General features: G+C 36.3%; 1 protein-coding gene across 7 annotated transcripts in view; it reads right to left on the bottom strand.

Annotated features, from left to right (window-relative positions):
- ARB2A (ARB2 cotranscriptional regulator A) overlaps nucleotides 1–19,608 on the bottom strand; it is a 422,367-nt gene that overhangs the window by 46,170 nt on the left and 356,589 nt on the right. Inside the window, exon 12 of one of the 7 annotated variants that reach the window (XM_087861978.1) lies at nucleotides 1,282–18,004. The exons of the other annotated variants lie outside the window; for them this stretch is intronic. Coding sequence (XP_087718104.1) covers nucleotides 17,961–18,004 — 44 coding nt within the window. The 3' untranslated portion in view covers nucleotides 1,282–17,960. Of the gene's footprint in view, nucleotides 1–1,281; nucleotides 18,005–19,608 lie in introns of those variants that run through there. 7 annotated transcript variants of the gene reach the window in all.

Genomic DNA, 19,608 nt, shown 5'->3' with positions numbered 1-19,608 from the left:
TGTTTTTTTGAGTTTTAGCAACAGGGGACGGCATGTGTATATAAACCTAGGGATAGTCCCCAACTTCATTATGTATTTTGTTCTTCAGCATCATTACATTTGGTAAGACCACCTTCTTATCAAAGTCTTCCCTCCTTGTCTTATCATTCATCCTGTTCCCTCCTTATTGATCATCAGACGATGAAAGAGACAATGGATAGCTTTACTAGCATCAATATATAACGCAGACATCGCATCTACTCAATCTACCAGGTCTGTCGATCTGCCATGGGGGAAGCTGGACTGGTCTATAATTTGATGTTCTCACAAGCAAGCTGATAATTGCAGAGAAATTTGTGATCCTCAAATGTTTCAATAATGATTTTGGATAATACCAGTACTTTCTGAAGTATCTAAATTAACTTGATGGGACTATAACTCTAAAAGTCATGCTAATTTGCATTTTTGAAGTAAAGCACCAGATCTGTCCTTTCCTGATTCTGGTTTTCCTTATTACTGCTGTGCTATCAACATACAAAATGAAACTAAAACCACTCTGCCAAAGCAAATAACATTGCTCCTTAAGAGTTGTGAACACATGAACAAAATACCAAGCACATAAAAAAGTTTCCTTTAAAAAGGTGATAAAATTCAAGAATTGAAGGATATGATTTCCATTTCTATTATAACACTAACAAGGTAAAACTATGGTCATGGAAGTGGAAAGAACTAGTTAGAATCTGGGAACTTCTCTTCTTTATACCTGACTGCCAAAAGGTATGAGAAACTCTTTTTTCCAAGTCTGAATGGGGCTGACTAGAAAAAAAACCTGCTTTTGCAAAGGGTTACTTAGTGACTGGGAAAGAAGGTAGAAAATAGAGTTTCTACACTTATAAGGCAACATTAAACCGTGAATCTTAATAAAATGTTATTAAAATTCTCTAACAGAGAAGTCAAAGGAAACAGAACTTGCTTTCGAACTATGTGTTCATTGTTGGGGCTACTGAAAAACCGCCCGTCACAGCAGCAAACAGGGGATCTGCATCCTTTGTGTGAAACCTGCACTGGTTAGAAGCAGCTAAGCTGGGGCGCCTGGGTGGCTCAGTCGTTAAGTGTCTGCCTTTGGTTCAGGGCAGGATCCCGGGGTCCTGGGATCGAGCCCTGCATCGGGCTCCCTGCTCTACTGGGAGCCTGCTTCTTCCTCTCCCACTCCCCCTGCTTGTGTTCTCTCTCACTCGCTGGCTGTCTCTCTTTCAAATAAATAAATAAACAAAATCTCAAAAAAAAAAAAAAAAAGGAAGCGGCTAAGCTGGAGGGTGTACACAGCCTACGGCAGTCAATGATGAGTTTTATAGATCCTTATATTCTTGTCAAATAACTTCTAGTCTCATGTGCTGGTGAAAGAAAAAATTTAAAGTCACGCATTTGCTCTTTTTCTTTCTTGCCATGAAACCTCTCTCTGATCTCTAGAACATTTCTTTAAATAACTGTTTAAGGATAAGAACAGAGCATGGTTCAAAGTCAAAATTTTATTTGCAATTTTCCTTCCCAAACCTCTTCCTCTCCTAGCACTTCCTCCTCTCAGTAAATGACACTGCCCAGATGCTCAAGCCCAAAATCTAGGAATCATCCTTCATCCTTCCTATCCCCTCACTTCCCGTATCTAAAGGATTAAGGCGTGTTGGGCACTTCTTCCTATCTTTACTGCTACCATCATTCCAGCCACCATAATCTCCTGCCTAGGCTACTGGAACAGCTTCCAAAGGAAGCAGCTGCTTACAGTCCTGCTACCCTACCAATCCATTTTCTCTCTATAAATCAGATCCTATCACTCTCCACCTCGAGAACCTCCAATGGCATCCTGCTGTACTTAGAATAAAAAAGAAATACAGACTCTAGGTCTACAGGTTCCTGAATAATCTGGCCCTCGTCTTTGTCCCCTCCTTGCTCTATGGGCCGCAGCAACACTTGCCTTCTCTCTGTTCCTTTCTGTTTCCTTGGTCTGTGTAGAGGAAATCCGTGGATCTTCACGGCCCATGCAAATTCAGCAGCCTTTTCAAGGCTCCAGGAAATACACTTAGCATGATTCAGGGCCACACACTGTGTGTGTCGGTTGTATTTAGAAATGTTCTCAATGTCATTAAGTACAGGAAAAACTCCAGATTATTTTAAATCCCACAAAATGAATATCCGCACAGGAACAATTTAAAGTACTATTTCCTTCTCTATTTGTTGTATTTAGTTATGTATAATGAGTAATATAAGATTATAAACATCATATGTCTTATATATTTCTAAACGTGTAAAGATTATGAATTTAGGAAGGGACAGACTTTCTCAAGGACTATAGGCTTCTGTTTGTATAGAAGAACAAAACTGTGATTGTACACTTCACAATGCCGAAAAGTTCCACGTTACTTTCATTTACTGTCGAACTATTTAAAATAACTGTACTAATGTTTTTTCCTACTTGGGTTTTGTGAAAGTGCTTTACAAGAGGAAAGTGATTTTCTTCTGGCTCCTCATAGGAGCATCCTGAATGCCACTGTCTGAAGACTTTCATTGTGATACACGAAATGCTGACACTGATTATACATTTGAAAATGATGAATTGTTTTACTCGCTAGTATGGGAAGCATTATAAACCCTTAAAACAAGACATTGTGCATAGATTTTATCTGACAGGACACTGGTAATTTCAAACCCTCCAGAATCTCGAAGAAGCCAAATTAGTCTAAGAAAATAAATATGGACTGTCAACATTACTGTTACGTCAATTGTTACTGGGTAATAATTGTCACTAATGATTTTACTATTAGTTTTGTAGTCAACCAGAAAGTATAGAACATAAAGAATCATAATAGAGAAACAGAAACCCCAGCATTATTTTTCTGTTAAGTAAAGAATAAAGATAAAAATTCAAATGTAAAAAAATAATTTTGGATGATAAAGTAAAGTAGAATTATAATGTTAATTGAAAATCTGTTCTGAATGGCAAATAATAAGAGCTCATCTCCTTAAAAGGACTCATCTCCTTAAAAATCTTTATGTGTAATTGAAGCTATCCCCAAATTTGATTAATTTGACTGAAATTAATCTGACTGAAAATACAGTCAGACTTTGAATAGTATGAAAAAATAAAGCAAAATTTGGTTGATAGAAACAATTTTTGGAAATGTAGCAGGTGTTTCTTTCCAGAAGTTTTCAGGTGACTTTGCAATTTTTCAAACAAGCTTATACTGAATAAGAAGAGACTGAAGCTGAGGAAAATACCCTTTACTTATTTATTTTTAAAAAGATTTATTTATTTATTTTAGAAGAGAGAGAGAGTATGAGCAGGAGGGGCAGAAGGACAGGGAGAGAGAATCCAAGCAGACTCCATGCTCAGTGTGAAGTTGGATGTGGGGCTCGATCTTACAACCCCGAGATCATGACCTGAGCCAAAACTAAGAATTGGATGCTTAACCGACGAGCCACTCAGGCACCCCCCCCAAATACCTCTTTAATGTATGGACTCTTTTTAAATTTTTAGACTTACTGTTTGATAGCTGAAATCAATGATCAATGTGAACTTCAACTTTAAATGGGAGGAAAGAAAAGAACTATCTTTTTTTTTTTTTAAAGATTTTATTTATTTATTCGACAGAGATAGAGACAGCCAGCGAGAGAGGGAACACAAGCAGGGGGAGTGGGAGAGGAAGAAGCAGGCTCATAGCAGAAGAGCCTGATGTGGGGCTCGATCCCATAACGCTGGGATCACGCCCTGAGCCGAAGGCAGATGCTTAATCGCTATGCCACCCAGGCGCCCCCAAGAAAAGAACTATCTTGGAAAAGAATCAAGGTATAAGGTAGTACGAAGAAAAATCGAAATGTTAGGGATATAATAAAGCTCATGATTTCAATGGAAAGATCTGGTAAATACACAGGCACAGAAGCAAACAATGGCTAAGGAGACAATAGTTCTGAAGAAGAGCCAAGTGAGTCTTGCTCAGCATCAGTTTACTTTACTCTTCCCTTCCACAGGTGGGTCTAAGTCATGTTGAGAATTACCTCTAAGTCCTAAATAAATATTTATTATGTCACTATCAATTATTGGCCTTCTAAATAACGCAATATGTTTACATATGAAAAATCAAACCATTCCATGTCTCTTCCTGGTTCTGTTTTGGGCATGACAATATTCGCTATTTTTAAAATGATGTGATGAGCACTGGGTGTTATACGCAACTGATAAATTATTGAACACTACATCCGAAACTAATGATGTACTATGTGTTAGCTAATTGAAATTAAATAAAAAAACCCAAATTATGGGACAAAGAACAATAGGAATGAAAGGGTCAACTGCATTTTTAGGCAGTGGTTTCAGAAAAAGGAGTGACAAAAACATTGTACGCATCACTGATATTCTAGGGCATAGAAAGCATTTCTTAAGATAATGAAGAATAGTAGAGAAAACAAGGATAATGGGTAAGGAATACTTTAAAAAACAATGACCACAAAATTTAGTACGGAACTAAATTGTGCTTAAATTTGAAGAAGACAGAATTAAAAAATCTTATTTATACTTAAACTAGGATTTGTAAGTACGATCTGGGCATTAGCTATTATTAATCTTTAAATAATTAAGAAACACTGTAGAAAATCAGTCTGATTTGACTCTTTTAATCACAGTATCAGAAGCTTAATGTTTGACTATGGAAGTTATCCTTAGTCTTTTTCATTTCTACTAGGTCTGTCATGTTAGCAACTGCAGAAGCCAAACCAAATCAAAACAAAATTCATTTTGTTCACTAATATCAATATGCATGAAACATATTTGTCTCTGGATACATATTTGTCTCTAGAAATGTAACACTTTTCTAGATTATCTGATAAAGAAAATGTTTCAAAAATTAAAAGAATATTTTTCCTTTCCTCCAATGCCATTAAGTTTTCCTACTTTACAATCTGGGTATACATAGCCAGTAGAACTACACTTCAAGTGTGAGGGAATTTTAAAGAAAATACTTTAAAATGGAATGTTTTTAAGTAGCACTATCCTCTGACACTGATGGTTTTGTTTTGGGATACAGAATATAAAACCATTTCCTCAAGATATTTTGTGTTCAGCATAAAATATTTAAAATGTCTCATTTCCAAGAGATCTGGTGGGAGTTCACGACAGATGTGTTATTTCTTTCTTTCTTTTTTTAACAGCATTATTTTGTCTAATTAGCACTGATGATTTACCCATGGCAGTATGAACTTACTGAGAGGAAAGAAAAGTAGACCAGCTTCTTTGGAGAAAAGAACAGACTGGGTTAAGATGGAAGAAAGGCACTTTTCTTTTTTTTTTTTTAAGGTATTTTGCAGCAAATGCCCACCAACAGCCCATAGAGAGTTCATTTATTTAGGCATCACCATATGATCAATCTGATTGCCTTTAGTCTCAAATAGAGAAAGCCTCAGTACAAAGCATTCTCCAGGTGTTAGTTTAGGTTTGTCATTATTTCCTATTTATAGACTCTGTCTAGTAAAAGAAGACAAATTACTGTAAGTGGGGGTAAATGTGATTAAATGAGTCCTCTGAAGATAAGAGGGTACATGGACAAGGGTCATTAACACAAGTGACCTCCCTTTGCCCAGACCATATTTTTATTTCATGGATTTGGAGGAAAAAAACCACACACACAGAGCAAGAATAATTTCTACATATATCCAAAGAAAAATATATCCTTTTATCCTAATAAGCATTTTCATGCTTTTGCAGTATTTTAATAACACACTGACAGTGCCAAGATGTCTCAGAATACACTGAGAACAATATTGGAGAAAACATTCATCCTAAGGAGACTAATCGGAAGTACTGAAGAAATATAGTTATAATCAGACAAGATAGAAAGGCCGGAATGTAAATTAGTGGTTACCAAGATCTTCTGATCAAATGAAAAGTTTAAATGTGTAAAGTTTCAATTAAAACATCCACACTCTTTCCTCCACCTGATTGTAGCCCCATATGGCAAGGTCAGCCCTTTCAGTGAACAAACAGCTCAGTCGCCTCCAGTGTAGCTGTTATCTTCCTCAACAAGGGGAGACATTTGGCACAGCCTAAAGCTGGGGCATGAACCCTGGCTAAGCTTAAGACATTTATCTGACAGCATCAGCTGACACTCCACAAACACATTTGCTCTCGCTGACCTCAGAGCATTCGTGATTAATCAAAAATGTATCTTGGATCTTGAGAACAAGCTACAACCAGGCACACACAAAAAAGAATATGCTCTCGATCTCGCTTATCGACTCAAGAGGTATATTGAATTTAGAAATAGCAAATAGAATAAAATGATCAATACGTTCTCACTTGTCCATGGAAGAGCAAACTTTATCCCTCAAGCAAAAGGCATTGATCATGTAAATGTTTCAGGACTGCTTTCAAACTAAAGAATGTAAAATGTACATGGTTTATTGGGGGTGGGGAAGGAGGCCTACCAAAGAGGAGCTTTTGCTTAAACTTAAAAAAAAAAAAATCTACAGCTTAAAGACATGACGTGTATGTTTGTATGTAGCGTGTTTTACTTTTAAAAACCCGTGTGTTCCACTTAAAACCTGTTTTGGTAACATGTTGCCAAACGTTCTTAACAAAACATTAAAAAAGAGACTTTAAAACTTAATGAAGGAACATTATTTGTGCAGAGAAAACTCCCTGTCTCAATTTAAATGAGACACAGTTATAACATATCCCCTATGCACTATTTGCAATTTATAATTTATGTCTCTTGGTTCAAACTCACTATTTTCTACAGTCATCTGCTAAGTGATACGATTAGCATGTGAATATTGTAATATTTTGCTTCCTGACAACAGTATAAATTAGTATATTTTTATTTTCCTTTATATTTTTCACTTTTAATAGCAATACTTAACTCTAATTAAAGCAAAGGGAAAGAGAAGTCATATGCCCCACCCTTGATAATATGAAAATGATTATTATTAAAAAAAATCTCTACAATTGAACTTATTAAATCCCATTCTTGCCTGGTTACCCACTGGTTAGGTTACAGTTGTTCACGATTCTACAGCAGATCGTTCCACTAAAGAAAAACTACATGTCCTGGTCCCTGTTGGCATGGCGAACAAACTTTCATAGCATGTGCTCACTCTATAAAATGGTGGTACTAATTAGAAGATATAAACGCATGCTGAGACATGATATGAATCGGCTTTATGTATCTAGTAAGCTCACAGCAGTACTAGATTTATACTGTTGCCTTAAACTAACACTAAACAGAAAATTCAACTTCTAAATTTGTACCATAAGAAAGCAAAAGTGATTGAGTTGAAAAAACAAAACCTCAGCCCCTCATGTTAGGTTTCACTTCGAAACGTTTCCTGTGCACTTAGAGGTTACCCAGCACTTCTCTCCATATGTTTACCTAACTTAAATTCTTCAAACATGAATTGCAAGTACCAGATAGCACAGCTGTATGTTTTGACATCCATGGTGAAAATGAGCAGAAAATCTAACTGTTCCATATCAAGAAGTATTTTTACTAGTGCTAATGTGCCTTAAATACCTTGTTCCACAGATGAGTGGCCTGGCACCTGCTGCATGAGAAATAGCCAATTACTGTTCAGTGTCTCTAATTTTCTGATTCAATTAGCATGCTTCAGAGCTTTCCAGTTTAATTGCAAACTACTTCACAGTTAGCTCTCTGATTAATCATTGCCCATCTGCAAGCCATCGGAAAACTTAGTGGAACAAATTTGTGTACTTTGGAATGCTGGGAGCTTAGCAAATCAAACTTGTTTTGGTATATAAAGCTTTAATTTTGTTTGCCCTTTTCAGCTGCACTTGTAAGAAGCTCTGTACTGATTAAACAGGAAGTCCGGACAATAATATGCTACATTATGCATATAATTACTGTAAATACAACCGAGATTGTAGAAACATCATTTAAGGTTAGGCGCTAACATGAATGGAGAAGGAGGTCAAGAAAACACATTTGGAATCAATTTCTTTCCATTATGACCAAATGTAAGTATCAAGAGAAAAAAAAAAAAGCCTGTGTGACACACAGTGATGTCATTACAGCACCTGTTCCCCTGAAGGCATTTTAAATTCTGGCTTTTCGTGTATTCATAAAATCTTTCTTGTTATTTAATTAGTAGAGTACTAAGTTTTATAAGCTTTGTTTACAAAACATATATTAGGGATTTTAAAGCAAACTGGCATCACATTGTTTATGCTTCATTTTCCAAGCTTTCTTGCTAGTCCACTGAAAGTATGAATGATAGCGTCCGAAAACAAAACTGTTTTAATTGAGCTTTGAGCGGAATTTAGATTATTTCCTAACCCACAATCATGATTTCTTCGTTTCTGAACAATGAAACATGAATTTCATATTTCGTTCACTCCTATGAACAAATACCATGGCGAGGATTCCGCAAGAAAGGAACTCTAAGAAATGAACTTTCCAACTCTCAGTTTCTCTGCTTCACATTTCACAAAATTTGAAATGACTCTAATATAATTTTGAAAAAGCGTCCAAATACATCTACTGTACCAGGGCTTTTATTTCCAAGACTACATTGTGAGCTCAGGTGGGCAGGGGCTGTGTATCTACATCGCCACTGGCACTCAGCGCATCAGGGAGAGCCTCACATCCTTGGTGCTCAGTTAAAAATGGAAGCAGGATGCGTTCTGAATTTTCCGCATCATGTCACAGTGCCAGGTTGGACACTGTGTTTTCCTCTAACCTCAAGAGGATGCAGACATGCTATCTCCTAAAGATGTTGACAACTATCATCATTCTATAAATACTTGGCTGAAAGAATAATACAGAGAGAAGAGTAGTTTGCTAACTGTGATGTCCTGTAATGATTTGTCATTAACAAATAACGGAAAGTAGAATTTTCCCATCTTTTATGAAGATCCTGACCATGTTAGGGAAATGTCGAAAAGCTGAAAGCTAAATCCCAACTGATAACTCTAAAGATCACATTAACGTTGGAAAAATGGCTTTCGGAAATTGCACAGAACAAGTTCACCTGAAAAAAATTTACAGATAGAGAGATTCGGTGTGGAATGACTTTCTGATTCTGCTAACAGTAGACACATTGAGACCAAGCTTCCATGAGCTCTCTAATAGTTCCTCTTCTGTCTCGGCTTTAGGCTTCTCTGAACTTCACAGGCAGCCAATGCAAGAAATGCTGAGAAGGCGTAATCTGATCATAGCGGTTCAGGCAAGTGAGCAGGCATGCTGCCACATTCTGCTGCCCACGAGCAGGCGGGGAAGCGCGGCTGGAATCCCCACGAAGATCAAATTACAAAATAATCAAGCTTTGCGGCCAGGCGGGCACGAGAGGCTATTGTGAGGTCATGACATAAATCCGGGACTAGCATGGGCAAAACTGGGCAGTCAAAAATAACATTTTTTTCGGGGGGTACACACTTACAGCATGGTTCTCTGTGGAAAATATACTGTTAATGACATTCAGGTTTTTTTTAATTCAGGAAAGGGCAAATGGGTCTCCCCACACAAGCTCCCACCAATTGAGCCTTATGTTTAGAGATAAGCAATTAAACGCCACACATCAAAGAAAAACAAAGAGCTGTCCAAAATGGAATTTAGCCAAGAAGAGACCAAACTGGGCCTTGTTCCCTGTCCTGGGGCTTTCAGTCCTACCTCTACCTCTTACCTACTGTGTAGCCGAATGTCAATGTGTATCAGAGAGTAATGATGAAACAACTGAGTGGATAATGAATGAAAATGATTGCAAAGCACAATGAAAATGCTTAAAGGGACCAAAGATGACTTCAGAGGGTAGCACATCTTGGGCCAAGAGAGCCATTTCCAAAAATAATCCCATTATACAAAAAGAGCAGAATATACTTTGGGAAGCTGGCTGATACACGGATGCTCTACTCTGGCACCGAACTCCAGACAATGATATTTTACAGAGAAGTGTTAACTTTTGTATATGGTTCCCCAAACTGAACCTGCTACAGAAACAACATTTTAGTTCCTCAGAAGTTTCAACATGATTGTCTGTGTCATATGGTTTGTCATATTTATGAAAGGCAACAAAATTATAGAATGCAGTTAACCATTGAAAAGAAGAAAAATAAAAAAAATCAGGAAATCAGAGGACAGTGATGGGAATTCTAGGGAACTAATGTTTGGCAAACTTTGGCTGGGGCAACCACAATCAAGGGGGGCAAAACTATCTCAAAGACAACAAATAAACAAGCAAAAACTTAAATGCAGTGTAATCCAGGCTTTTTGGTAAACCTGTGTAGCAGGCACACCAGCAAATCAATGGCAAACCATTTAATAAATATTTCCAACAAGGGGTTTTGGAGAAACATTCTTAGGTGGTTGAATATGAACTGAGGGCCACGTGTTGGTTTTTCACTTGAACCCTTGCTGCACAGATGAATTATCATCAGTTATGTCTTTTTAGCCATAAAAGCAACATACTATTTGCACACTACAAATTCAAAGAGTGTTCTTAACTTTTAAAAGGCAAAAGAGAAGTGACTGAAAGTTCACAAGATTATTTTAAAAATGAAAATAAAGGCAAAAAGTAGTTGCTTTTACATAGGGAATCTTACAAGATACATGAAATTTAACATCTACTGTACTTTAGGCCTATATCTTATTGATAATTTAAAATTATAATTAGTGTTCTTGGGACCGAATGCTACACAGAAAACTAAATATGCACATATGTATGAGATGTGAGATGCTGCTGCAAGAGAGAAATACCCTATTTTTAAAGCAAAAAAAAAAAAAAAATCCTAGTGAAGTCTATCCTTTCATTTATATGTCTCATGTAAATTACACATAATTTTAAATCTTCAACACGTTGAAAATGGCCAGGTCTCATGGCACTTCTCCTTTATTATCTTCCATTTCACTTGGCCATGGCAATGGGGATTTACTAGAGATATTTAGGGATTAAAAATGATATACTTTGAATTGAACCAAAAAATGACCACTAGAAAAAAATTAATTTTTATTTATATAATCTGGTAAAAAATATATAATTTTTCCACTCTAAAGGCATTTTCTTATGCAGTAACACCACAAAAATAGCTTAAGTTTAAAATAGTGGATTTCCCATATGGTTAGTCCACAGCAAGATAAAGTTGTAAATGAGGGGACTATGTGAAGAAAACATAAAAAAGCCTTAAGGGCACATACAAAAAATGTGATATTGCATGATTTACATACACAATTTTATTTCCCAAAATTCAAAGAGAAAAGCTTAATATGTCATAATTTAAATTGTATTTCACATCAAGTATTCCTGATTACGTATTTAACTCTAAGATGCATAACTCAATTTAGAGCATAATGTGGGAGAGGAGTTAGTAAGAATCTAACCTTTTGAATTTCTTGACTTTTTTGGGCTTGTGGTAATGTTGTATTTATAGAGATTCTACACTTTCAAATTTAAGTCTTGAAATGTCAGAAAAAATCCCAAAGCTGAGATCTCACAGAAGGTGATTTTTAACAGTCCTTAAAAGTAAAGACTTTATGATCTTCTGACAACTGGAGCTTTCACATTTTAAGATTTAAAATTTTCAGTCCTAATATTACATAAGCATACACATTGGTACACTTTTAAAGATTCCGTGATCTGTGATAAGCCTTGAAAAAAGGGAAAATAAGAAAATAGGAAAAGTTATGAAATTCAGGAATATTATATAAGTACAAATAGAAAGAAGTAAATACTTAAAAGGTCTTCTGTATTTGAATGTGTTCCCTCATAAGGATATATTTCCACTGTAAAAGAAATCATATCCAGTTAATTTTTGACTATTTACAGTAATAAAGAAATGGGGATCTCCTGATATTCTCGAGCTGGATCTCAGATGAGGAAATAGAGGCCCCGAGAGGTTCAGTGACTTGATCAAGATCATACTGCTAGTTAGTATTAGAGTCTCTCATTTCCAAGTTTCTCTCATATACTAGGTCTCTCATTTCCAAGTTTCTTTACCACTCCCATGGCTAATATTTTATAAATATTTATTGGAATTCATTATTTTCAATGTATCCTGCTACCACTTGTGTGACCACGGGCAAAGAGCAAACTCTCTAGTTTTCTCATCACTTTCAGTTTTAATGAGTATTTTTCCACCGACCTGCTATAAGCCAGATGTAGAGATTACAAAGATGATAAAACATGGGTTAATCTTATTCTTTGATGTTTTATGATTTAGTCGGGGAGAGGACTGGCATACAGATATCATTAAGGTAATACCTAATTTGACTAGAAAGGCATCAAAGTCAAAGGTGACATTTAGTTTTTGATTACCACGATTAAAGATAGGGTCTGGGCTACTTGATGTCAGAGTTCCTCTCTAAAAATTATCTGGGTTTCGTTTTTTCCCTCTACTCATATTATTTCTTAGCTGGACTTCTTAATAAGTAGGTATTTGATAAGACCAAAATTTCTAAATGTTGAAAGTGATTTCAGTGGAACACAGTGATATGTTTATGAATACACAGGTAATGAACAAAGCTTTTTCTGTGCAAATAAGTTTGTGAAATTATGGGTTTCTTTGGTATAGGCCTTTAATGTGTTAATGTGCAATAAAATAAGAGGAAAATTTAATATGCAATGTTTCTTTTCTTTCATTAAGAAAAAAATCCCTCCAAAAGGAGCTTTCATTACTATCTCTGTATCTCAAAATTAGTATTCCAAGAAGCAAAGTTTGGGTAACACTACCCCCGGACTCCCAGGATATCCTCTTAACTGGTCTTCCCCACCAAACCATTTTACACATCCACTGGCAAGTTAATCCTCCTAAAATGCTGCCTTCATCATATTATCCTGTTCAAAAACTTTCAATGACTCTTCATGGCCTATAATTTTAAGTTCAAACTCTAGATCTTCAGGATGCTGCTTGTACATTCCACTTCAACTTTATATCTCACAATTTCCTTGAACAAACTCCAGCCAAAATACCACTGGATTTACCAAGCTCTTTCTGACTTGGATCTCACTACTTTTCTTTGCCTAGAATGTCTTCTTCTTGTGACAAAATTATCAATAACTTCTCTGACAAAATTCAGCTCAGGCTTTATTGTCCCCATAAATGAACACAGTATCTAACCTCTGACCTTGTTATCAGAATTATTTTTTATAAAACTGTTATGATCTCTTTTTATTGGTATTTATCATTTATGTGTTTTTTATGTCTTTTGGCTACATTTGGGTAAGCTCACTGAGGCCAGGCATAGGCCTTGCGTGCCAGAATTTAGCACATTCTCCTGTACCTAATATCATTTAAAATGATGGCGATGGTGACATTATTTGTGACAAAGTAAAAACCACAGAAAGGAGAAGGACCTAAACCAGGGGCCTGAGTGCTCATTTACAAACTTTGTATGTAGTGGTTTACAAAAGTATTAACCACATTTTCCAAATGTCAAATCATGACTGCTCAGGCAAGAGTTTTCAACTTTGATTGTTGACATATCCTAAATATATAGTTGAAATAGTTATTAAATATTAAGACCCTACCTAATATTAAAACTCTAGTCTTTCTTAATTTAAATACTCTTATACAGCTCTGGCTTATTACCCATAAAGGAATAGTTTTATTTCCAAAAAAGATTTCTACCCCGATGAAGAAATTTTAAATAAGAAGGGTGAGCTAGTAACAAACATTTTAAAAGGTCATCAATTACAATTAATAATTATTTAGATAAAACTGCAAATTACTTAGCAGTGTCTTGATTTTAGACTACAGTGAAACTTTTTTTTAGACGTTCTTCACAATTCATTTGGTCTTGCCCAGTGAAAAAAGGAATACTGCACAGTAGTTTTTGGCATTGTAATTATAAATTATTCTGAAATTTGGATAAAATTTAACGTCAAGTGACTGAAGGCCTTACTGAGTTCTCACATCATGAAATGTTTGCATTTTTAGATGTAAGTTTTACCCTTTTAGTAACTGAAAGAAACAGCTCTTGAATAAGTTTTGATCAAGCAAAGAGTTTTTTTTTAAGTAAGATATACAGTTTTAACCAGGATTGAAATGAACTATTCAAGTATAAAAATAACATTGCCCTTCCTGAATATATGAATGTACAGTATTTATTAACACATTGCACTATATTCAAAAGTTTTGTAATTCTTATAAATGTCATTATGCTTATTGCTTATGTTAGTATGTGTCTACTTTCTTCCTTTTTTAACACTTATTAAAGGATTTGGAAGATACAAGTCATGACAGCAATTGATCCCATTCGTCTCTTCATCACTGTGCCCCAGGCCTAGGATGACACCTGGTACACAACAGATGACAAATACTTGTTAAGTAAATGAATTGCTAGAATATATGCTCCAGGAGGAAAAGGAATAGATATCTGAGAGTTTATTAGTTAAAAATCTGGTCCTTGGATTCAAATATGTAGTGTTTGAATTCTGGTTGCACTATTTATTAGCTCCCTAAACCTGCTTCTTCACCTGCAAAATGGAATAGTAATAGAATCTGCCTCCTACAGTTATTGTGAGGATTAAATCACATAAATACTTGCACACAGGGAGCATTCAATACATGTTAGCTTCTATTATCATCATCAACATCATCATTACCTTCTTCATTTGTCTCATTCGCCACTTATCTCCGGTTTCAAGCATGTAGCATATGCTCAGTAAATATTTGTTAAATGAAGAAATGAATCAATGAAGTGAAGCTGAATTTGCATACACAAATAGGCCTGACTACCCTTAGTACACTTTTAGGCAAGATGCAGACAGACAGCAGTGAAAAAAAAAAAAAAAGACTCTCCAAGTTCGGGTGATTGAATTACTCTTACTTGAACCAGCTGCTTGGAGATCTAGTCACAAAGCCCCAGTCATTCCTGGTCTTTAAGGAATAGGTGTTCCTTTATTTCCTTCTTGAACTTCTTGTAATGCCTACTACAGAGGTTTGTTTCATTTATACTAAAAGAAATCCCAAAATCCTATTTAGCAACCAAGTCACATAAGGTAAAATTTGAAAACAAACGAACGTAGATTATAGAATGGCTAGATGGTAGAATTCTCATAATATTTAACTACATTATCTTAACAAATCCAGTTTGCAGTATTTATATTTCTTGCCATGTTGCTACACACTGAAGTGTCATACTGAGAATCATTATTTCCACACTTTCTAACTTCAAATGGAAGTAAAAATTGTGTAAATAGCAACTAAAAGTTACGTTTCTGGGTACTACCTCATTGTGAGTGGGCAACAAAGTAAGTCTCAGATTCTGTGGCTTTGAAGTATTTATTCTGTCATTGACTTAAATCGTTTTAGATCTTGTATTCATAATATTTCTCATCAGAAATGCCTTACATTGAATGGTACTGAAAAGTTTTCTAACTTATTTTGAACTTCGCTATGGAAAGGTACTATCAGATTACAGAGCCTTGTTATATTTAGGGCCTTTATTAGTTCTTTTTTAATTTATAAAAATGAATATACACTTCAGCAGCAAAGAGGTTTGTTTTTTTTTTAAATTAAGATTAATAGACAGTATTTTAACTGGGTGAAGAAAAGAAGGAAAACAGACCCATGCAACAGTTAATCTTAAATTCTTCTGTGTGCATTCTTTGTGCAATTATTTTGTTTCCACTGTGTTTTCCAGATTGAAAATAAAATTTAAAAAACTTATAAAATATCCATAAACCTTTATCCTCTTCCTCATACTATCTTCCAAAAGGTACTGAAAAAAGAAATGCACACTAACCAGGAGTACTTGTTACAAATGCAGATTCTTGGGGTGCGGCTAAGGAATCAGAATAAGCAAAGGTGCCAAGGTGAGAGGAAAGAAAACTAACAAGAATTTGTCCTCCTCTTTAAAATCTAAAAACTTCCTTCTAGTTGCTTCTTTCCTTCTAAGCCTCTTTTCACTTTCCCCAGGTTTGAATACGGACCTCTAATTGCTTCTCAGACGCATTCCCAACCTTCTTGGGGATTCCAAAACAAGCTCATGCTGTTTCTACTTGGTCATTTTTATACTGGCTCAGGGTTGCTGAAATTCTAGATCTTAAATCTGAAAGGCATACTAAACAAACACCAATTTTATTTTATTATTTTTAATTTTTTATATATTTTAAAGATTTTATTTGTTTATTTGAGACAGAGTAAGCATGAGTGGGGGAGGAGCAGAGGGAGAAGGAGAGGGAGAAGCCCTGGTGAGTGGGAAGCTTGGGGGGCTCCATCCCAGGACCCCGAGATCGCCATCTGAGACAAAGTCAGACGCTTAACTGATTGAGCCACCCAGGTGCCCCAACAAACACCAATTTTGAAACACATGTAAATCATCTCCCTCTAATATCATAATAATTACTATAACAGATTGACTACTAAAAGGGCTTTACATACATTATCTGTTGCTTTTCCATACCAAACCAAACCAAACCAAACCAAACCAAACCAAACCAAACCAAAAACAAACCCAAACAAGAGTACTTCCCCAGAAGCAAGAAGGGCAGATGGGTTCTGATTCTGACTTTGATACTGACTTTTAATAAACTCTGACTTTTGATTCTTTAGCAACTGAAGATGAGTGTCTTAAAGGTAAATGAAGAGTGACTGCCAAAGGTGTTGGTGGGACAAGACCCAGATGTTCAAAGGATGATTTTCTTCACTGTACTCTTACCTAACTTCACCCAAGTCGGGAGACTCTAACACTGACTTGAGTAATCTATCCAATACTTTGACCTCACCATCCTTGATATTCAATGACCTTCTCCTGTTCTCCACTTCAGCTAACCATTCTTAATGTTGAACTCTGGTCATCACAACACTTTTGTGAAATAAAAGTTTAGATGTTACCCTGGTTTGACCATAACCTCCTATCTTTTTAATCATCTTACTCAAATAATCCCGTTTTCCAACCTTGAAAAAAATAACTCATAGGGCTTCCAGTCCATTCATTCTCCTTTTTCCCTACCAGCCTTTTTCTGTTTTTACTTCCCTCCTTAATGGCTTAGAATCCACAGTCCAACATTTCAACATGTTTTTCTAAACTGCCTTGACCCATTGTCCATTAAATGCAGGTGCCTGAAAAACTCCAATGTTGGATGAACCCAGATGACTGGCTTCTCTCTGGCTAACAGACTGTTACCCCTATAAACAAATCATCATCAGCTACAACTGGGCGCTCAGCACTGTTCAGCCATGTACTATGTAATCTTAGACAACTCTCCAGATGTGATGACTTAAAGGTTAAAAAAAATCATAAAGGCACTACAAGAAAGTAAAAGAGAATTTGTGTGTGATTGTGAAGTGGGACTTCAGGCACAACAATACGACCAGAAACTACAGAAAAAAATCATTGACATTTTTGCCTCCATAAATATTAAAAACTTCTGTATGGATTAAAAAAAACTAACCCACTCCATAAGTAAAATGAAAAGATAAAAGGCAAACTGGGCAAAAATACATCACATGTAATAACAAGGATTGTTATCCATCATTTATAAAGAACTACAAATTAAAGGGAAATGACAAAGATTCAATAGAAAAAATACTCAGTAATTTATAAGATAAAAAAATGGCAATTTTATATAAAAATATGTTCAACCTTCCTGCTTATCAAATAAACACAAATTTAATTGGGTTTTTCGTAGATTAGCAATGATCAAAATAATGACTCACACTTTCACTTTTTCAGTATCCTTTAGACCTTCAAGAGCATTTGACACTGTTGACCACCCTCTGACTCACAGCATTCTCTTCCCCTGGCTTTCGTTTCTCTGACTTTTCCCTTCGTTCTGTGGCAGCTCCTTCTTTGTAGCTCCTCAGAGGTCTTGCTGCACAGCTACGAATTGTGCTTTTCACTGAACATGTCCTCCTAAGGTGGCTTCGTCAGTCCTCTCACTTGCAAATCTTCTGAGCGTCAGTCAGTATATCTAATAGCTTATTGTTCATTTCTGCTTGGAAGTTTTATAGGCACCACAAACTCAGCATGTCAAAACTGAACTCATCACTCCCCCAACAGACATGCTTGTCTTCCTGTCTTCATTTTCTCTGTGGATGATAGAACACCCACACAATTAGCCAAACTAAGAACCTGGCTGTCAACCTTGATGCTTTCTGTCTTACCACCCATCAATTCAGGTCCTGCTGATTCTCCTCATATCAAAATATTTTCTCCATCTCCACTGCCTCACTCAGGTCATCATAACCTAACTAGTCTTGCTTTAGTCTTGTTGTCTCTCATATATTCTCCATATCACAACTAGAACATTCACTGAAAATGCAAATTGAATCATACTATATTCCCTTTTCAAGAACCCTTCTTTCCAAGTTCTTTTATGAGGTTGAGAAGGCTCTCCATAATCTGGCTCCTGCTTATCTCTCCAGCCTGATGTCTTTTGACTTACTATTCTGCTCTCATACTCTACTCTCCAGCAATATCGGGCTTTCTTCAGTCTTCAAACGCACCGTGTATTCTCTTGCCTTTGTCTCTGCCTGGAACCTGGAAAACTATCTTCTGTGTCTCCACCTTTTTCCCCCTACATATAATTCTACCTTCCGTGATCAGAAATGACTAACTCCTACATTTTTCAGGCCTTAGCTTTTTGAAAGCAGAGACTCTGTTTGTTGTTTTCGAGTTGTATCCTTGGCACTTAGAACACAATCTGGCACATGGCGGGTGCAGAGTGGTTGAACATAAGTGAATGAGTATTGTGTCAAAAGCCACGGCACTGAGTGCTTTCTGCTGGCATTGTAAAAGGGTGATGATTGAAAGTCTTACTGTCACAGACGAGACTGGGCCAAAGTGGTTCCCCATATTGCTAAGACACAGCATTTTCCTAGATGTCTGTTCACATAATTAAAAAATAAAGCTATTTATTTGGAGTCAAGCTAGTCCACAGACTCACCTTCTGCTCTTTCCCTTACTGTCAAACCCAGCAAAAATGGGTCAGAAATGTGGATATCTGTCTCTGCTGCCGAGCAATTCATTCCTTCCTCCTACATCTCCATGATAACCACTCTGATTTAATTCTCACCACATACCCTTGAATTTACTCCTATCTAGTCTCCTCTTGTTTAATCTCTTCCCCTCCAGTCTGTCTTCATACCACCACCATCAATCTGATCATGCTAGTCCCAACTTAAAAACTTCTGATGGCTCCCCACTATCCCAAGAGGATAAAATCCAAGCTACTCCTTAGCAGAAAGCCCTCTATCCTGTGGACCTCATTTCCTATAACACCTCATCTCATTGGCTCTTGTGCTCAGCCATACTAAATTCCTGCCATTCCCCGAACCTGTCATACTGTTCTGTATTTATACCTGGGCATATGATCTTACTTTTCTGCACAGAATGCCCAATTTTTCTCAAGTAATTACTTCTGGAAACAGTTCAAATTTTACTTCCTGTGAAGACCATCTCTAAACACTCAAGATAAGGCAGTGACTCCCCACTGTGCATTCATAGCACTGTATGTTTTTCTAGTGTAACATTTATCACATTGCTCTGTAATAGTTTATTTACATGTTGTTGTGGAGAATGCTAACTGTTCATGAAAACCATTGCTTAAACGATTGTAACCAAACACATAAATGCTTAATACATTGCATTTCCTAGCCTTCCTTGCAGTTAGATGTGGTCATTTGACTGACCC

Source organism: Ursus americanus, chromosome 5, assembly GCF_024610735.1.
Source record: "Ursus americanus isolate L20-20 chromosome 5, mUrsAme1.1.p, whole genome shotgun sequence".
NCBI classification, from domain to species: Eukaryota; Metazoa; Chordata; class Mammalia; order Carnivora; family Ursidae; genus Ursus; species Ursus americanus.
This window is presented reverse-complemented; position numbering and strand designations above follow the sequence as displayed.